The sequence below is a fragment of the Nannospalax galili genome, unplaced genomic scaffold (assembly GCF_000622305.1).
Source record: "Nannospalax galili isolate Female #2095 unplaced genomic scaffold, S.galili_v1.0 scaffold34, whole genome shotgun sequence".
NCBI classification, from domain to species: Eukaryota; Metazoa; Chordata; class Mammalia; order Rodentia; family Spalacidae; genus Nannospalax; species Nannospalax galili.
In genome coordinates, this window is record NW_008338996.1 from 1,553,791 (window position 1) to 1,559,566 (window position 5,776).

Below are 5,776 nucleotides of genomic sequence, written 5' to 3' on the forward strand. Positions count from 1 at the left end.
AGCAGGGGCCAGGTGAGCAAGCCAGTAAGCAGTGTTCCTCCATGGCCTGTGCTCCAGTTCCTGCTTCCGGGTTCCTGTCCTGAGTTCCTACCTTGGGCTCCCTGATGAACTGTGACCTGGGAGATGTAAGCTAAATAAACCCTTTCTTCCCCAAGTTGGTAGTGGTCAGAGTGTTTTGTCACAGCAATGAAGAAACAAACCAGCTCACCTACCAGCTCTTACCCACAGCCTGGTATCCAATATCCCTGGCTGTCACCCCTTCTGTACACTTTCCATTCCAGCAGGTCACATTCTGTAGTCTTCATACCTCTCTCTGGAAATACTCCTCACAAACTTCATACCTGATTTGCAAGCTCAGACAGTAGGATCCAAAAAAAGCATCCTCTAAAGAATCAGATGTATCACTTGTATGCACTCACACTATAGCTTTGCATACTTTATAATTTGTTTTCCTGTCTCACTCCTTGTGGAGTACATTCCTGGAAGGCAGCCCCTTTGTTATTTATCTCTATACATATTCCTGGGAATGCTCCTCTTACATGATAGACACCAAGGAAATGTCCATGGAACCGAGAAATTAAGTAATGAGCTACGTGTTTCTGACTCTTTGTTTCAACCGTTTGTGTACGCTCTACTTTCTGTAGTACCCTGAATATAATTTAATTTTTACCTGATAATTCATGATATCACAGTCGTTTGAAGTCCCTATTGTGAAAGTTGGACAACGAACACAAATCTTGGTAGTATATGCTATGCTGAATCCTATGTATTTGCTGCTGTTCAAGTATTTTTTGGCCTATGAACACCACTTTCATATGGCTCTATTTAATGCAATGTTTGGACAATTATTTTGAATATGTAAAATGTTCTTTGTCCTCTGATGTCATCTTAACCTCACCCTTACAGTTACTGATGTGTTAGTTTTGTGTGGGGTTTCCTTAATGGCCAGGTGAGAAGAAAACTATAATTAACATCATGTTAAGTTGATTCCAGATTAAGCAATGCTCACCTGTGTTGATGACTATAAAATATTCTATCTACCAGGCATCAACAAGAGTTAGCAATACCTGGGTTTCCAGCTACCTGGGAAATACAAGGTGTTAGCATCTCAGATAAAGGTAAGTAATTGGTCTGATACACTCTACTGAATTCAGGAATGGCTTATTCATTGTAAGATCGCTGTCATTTTATTGAGGGTTCATCCAGGACTTGGATAGCAGCACATTTTATATTCTTATTGCAATCTAGGATAAAATCAAAACATCTGTGTCTTCTAACACAGTTTGTTCATTTGATGCTTTTATAAATCAGCCCTTTCTGAGCAATGGTTACAGGTGCTCATCCTCCTAAGGGCTTCTGATTAGCTGCAGGTTTGAGGTGAGGGATAACACTACGACCCTGTACTGAGCTCACTCCAAAATTACAGGCAACAGTCTCATTAATTAAATATTCCTAAGAATACTTATTTAATTCTTATAAGTCAGTGTTTCCACTCCTTAAATTGGCTGCAGCTACTGGTTTAGAGAGATAAAATGCACAAACATCTGGGATTAGAGACTAACATGAATCAGAAAGATGCATGTAAACTGAAGGAGCCTCATGTCACAGTCCCCGTTTCTCGCTTGTTGGCTGCATCCAGGCAAGAAGTGTACCTTGTTCTCAGCTCCTCTTATACAGTGATAAAATATTAATGTACTAGAAAATAATGTGAATCAGTAGGGTACACTGCTAACATTTGTCATTATAAACCAACTAACATTCAGTTCTACACCTGATAATGGTCTGGACTCCTCTAAAGGTTGGTATTTTCACTTTAGTGATCTAAAGGAAATTGTTGTATGGTCAATATAAACTATTTGTGTTTGCTTTATTTTAAAAGTTTGTGGACTATTCAAGGAAATATGAATACTGAATGGGTATTTAATAATATTAAGAAATTTATCATTGGCTTTTAGGGCTGTGATAATGAGATTGCAGTTATACTTTATATAAAGTTATACTTTAAAGGGAAGTTGCTGGGCTGGTGAGTTGGCTCAGGGGGTAAAGGCACTTGCCACCAAGCTTGATGATCTGAGTTCGATCCCTAGAACCCACATGATGGAAGGAGAGAACTGATTCCCTCCACGTGGATGCTGTGACATGCTCACGCTCACACACATTAAATAAATAAATACAAAAAGGGAAGTTGCTTCTTTGAAAGATTCTTATGAAATATTTACAGATGATGTGATGAGATGCTGAGAACTCCTTGAAAATAATCAAGGGGACTAGAGAGATGTTCAGCTGTTAAGAGCACTGGCTGCTCTTGCAGAGGACCTGGGATCAGTTCCTAGCACCCACGTGACAGTTTACAACTGTCTGTAACTCCAGTTCCAGGGGATCTGATGCCCTCTTCTAGCCCCTGTGGGCATTGCACAACATGGGCACACTTACATACATGCAGGCAATACAGTCATATACATAAAATTAAAATAATAAATAAAATATTTTAAACGATTAGTATATGTGGAAAGAGGGCATTGTAGGAGAAATAAAATTGGTCATGAGTGGCGATCATTAAAGATGGGCGATGGCTGCATCAGAGTTCGTTATACTATTCTATCTACTTTTTGTATAAGTTTGACGTAATAACAAGCCTTTGTTCTGTTTTGTTTTCTGGAGATGAGACCTAGCTATGTAACCTTCGTTGGCCTGAAACTTGCTATGCCTGAAACTCATAGAAATATTCCTGCCTCTGCCTCCCAAGTTCTGGGATTGCAGCATGTACCACCACACTGGGTTAAAGTTCACAGAGTAATATTATGAGAACACTTTATTAACAACCATGACTTGAACATTTAAAACAAAGATATGTCCCTCAAATGGGATCCCCTCTCTGTGTCTCATATCTCTCTGACCTTCTCCATTAGACTATCCAAACGCTCTTCTGCCCTTGGTCCTGTGCTCTCTAACACCCTATGGTATTTGATCACATGATATGTCCCTTCCTGACATATTGTCATGTTGTTTGTATCTCCCTCATCAAAATGGAGACTCTGTTGGCTGTAACAATAGATAGCCTATGGAAGACTTAAAACATCAGCTGATCAAGTATGATGTGGTATATAATCCCAGCACTCAGGAGACAGAAGCAGGTGAATCACCACAGTTTAAGGCCATCCTGGTCTACATGGCAAGTTCCAGGCCAGCTAGGGCTACATAGCAACACCCTGTCTCAAAACAAAGGTCACAATATGGAAACTTTTGAGAGCAATGAGAAATATAGGGGATAGGGCTGATATCTAACATTCTCCTTCACAAAAAGGAATCAGAATTTGAAAGTAAGACTGAGAATTCTCTAATGGATGGATGTGCATTGCTACCTCTTGTAGGTCTGTGTGTTGCCGATGTGCTGCACTTGCAGGTAGACAAGGACCATATCCAGGTCACAAGACTCAAATGAAAAAAAATGTTTCTAGCATCAAAACTCCAGGAATCTAAGTAAGTAGGTAAATGGACAATGCTGGACTCAATGACTGAGAAATATGGTGGTAAAATAGTTCACTTTAATGCACAAGGTATCAATGTGGGGGAGGGAGTGTAAAGGACAGGGAGGAGTGAAGGACTCTCTTTAAGAGTACAGTGCAGACTGGGAGGTGGCTCAGCCTCCTGTCTGAGTTAAAGGGCCTGCCGGGCAAGGATAAAGACCTGAATTTGGATCACCAAAATTCACATTAAAAAAAAAAAAAGGCCAGCCATGGCTTAACTTCAGCCCTTGGGTAGGGCTGGGAGGGTAGAGACAGGCAGATTTCTCAAATTCATGACAGCCAGCCTAGCCAAATCAATGAGCTTTGGGTTCAGTGAGAGGCCCCGACTCTGTTTTCAAAGGTGGGAGCTGGAGGGATGGCTCAGCCATTAAGAACTCTTGCTGCTCCTGCAGACCTTAGTTCAGTTCCCAGCACCTACATAGGGCAGCTCACAACCACCTGTAACTCCAGCTCCAGGGTATCCAACTCCCTCTCTGGCCTTCACAGGCACCTGCAGCTACATATACATAGACACACAAAGACACATATACACATATAATTAAAAATAAAAATCTTTTAAAAAATGTTTGGAAGGTAGAAAGCAATCAACTCCAGGTCTCTGCATGCAGGCACACACACATGCATGCACACCTTCATACACACATGCATATACCTACACTAACAAGTATATATACCACACACACACTCCACCTCTCTTTCTCTCTCTCACACACACATACACACTCCACCTCTCTTTCTCTCTCTCTCTTTCACACACACACTCCACATCTCTTTCTCTCTCTCACACACACTCTACCTATCTCTCTCTCTCTCTCTCTCTCTCACACACACACACACACACACACACACACATACAAATGGTAAATAGTTCAGTTAAAGTTCTGTATTGTCTTTCTAACATTCAGTCTTCAATATTTGAGAATATCAAGTCCAAAATATGAAAGCACTTGTATCTAGACTGTTAGCTAACCCTGCATTCATTTTCTCTACATCTTAACCAATCCGTATGCTGCCTAGTTTCCCTTGACTGTAGATGCAGCCAAGGCCCATGTCTCCCAATAAAATGTAGATTACACAAGTCTTCCAGGAATGCTACTCAAGAGCTGATTCTACAGACAAGTCTCTCTCTGCCCTCTTCTTGCAGTGCTCACCTAAGAAGCAATGGTGATGTTCCCACATCCCTCTTGGACCACGAGCTCCTAGAAGATGGAAACTAGCTTCTAGAATAATGGAACCCAACGAGAATGGCCTTGACCCTGCTGTCATGTGGACCTACAGTCTTTCCACTCCCTCTTCCACCTCCCATGCTGATCCCTGAGCCTTGAGCTGAAGGGTTGTGAAACAGGAGTCCTGGGGCTGAGCAAATCTGAGTTAAAGTACAAATTAAATATAATTTTTTGTTTTAAATTAAATTTAATTGACATTCAGCTTTGAAAATTAATTTTTTTAATTTGATGTTTTGTGATGCTTTTGAATTTCTGAAAATCCCAGTGCTTGGGAGGCAGAGACAGGAGATGACTGTTGCAAGCTCAAAGCCAGCCTGTCTACATATTGACTTCTAGACCAACCAAGGCACTTAGCAGAACCCTGTCTCAGTAAAATAAAATAAAATAGGTCTTGCAAAGCCGCTCTTATTTAAGAACTTAAAGTGCGCTTGGAAATTAAAGTATTACTGCCAAAAGAATAAGCATCTATTAATGCTGGCAAATGTAAGAAGCTTTCGTGAAACTTATGGTTTTTGAAAAATACATGGCCTGGTGTACAAGTTACTACAATGTTATAAACTATCCCCTAAATCAGTGGTTTAAAATAACAGCAAACATTATCTTTGTGAATGGCTTGGCTGGGTAAGCGTGGCTTGGATTCTCTTCTGAAGTTGCAGCTGAGACATTAGTAGGGTTTCAGCCATCTAAATGCAAGATTAGAGCTGTGGGATTGATTTCCAAGGCAGCTCGAGCACATTAGCTTCTTTGTGTATGTGAGCACGTGTGTGCACACATGTGTGTTTATATATGCAACATATATAAACATATATATAAGCATATATATACTATATGCATGTGGAGATCAGAGTTTGACACAGGTCCTTGTGCCTGCATAGCAAGTACTTTACTACCTGAGCTGTCCCCAAGCCCTCCCTGGGCATCTTGGGTGTCCTCATTTCACAGTTCTGGTAACCCCCAAAACAGGAAACCCGTAAGGGATCTACAATCTACCTTCACAGGTCACACACCTTTACTTTGGTCACA

General features: G+C 40.9%; 1 protein-coding gene across 1 annotated transcript in view; it reads left to right on the forward strand.

Moving 5' to 3' along the window:
- Positions 1–5,296, forward strand: part of LOC115070453 (complement C5-like) — a 37,363-nt gene extending 32,067 nt beyond the window's left edge. Inside the window, exons 16-18 of the mRNA XM_029563703.1 lie at positions 1,045–1,118; positions 3,372–3,480; positions 4,672–5,296. Coding sequence (XP_029419563.1) covers positions 1,045–1,118; positions 3,372–3,442 — 145 coding nt within the window. The 3' untranslated portion in view covers positions 3,443–3,480; positions 4,672–5,296. The remainder of the gene's footprint in view (positions 1–1,044; positions 1,119–3,371; positions 3,481–4,671) is intronic.
- Positions 5,297–5,776: the final 480 nt, after the last annotated feature.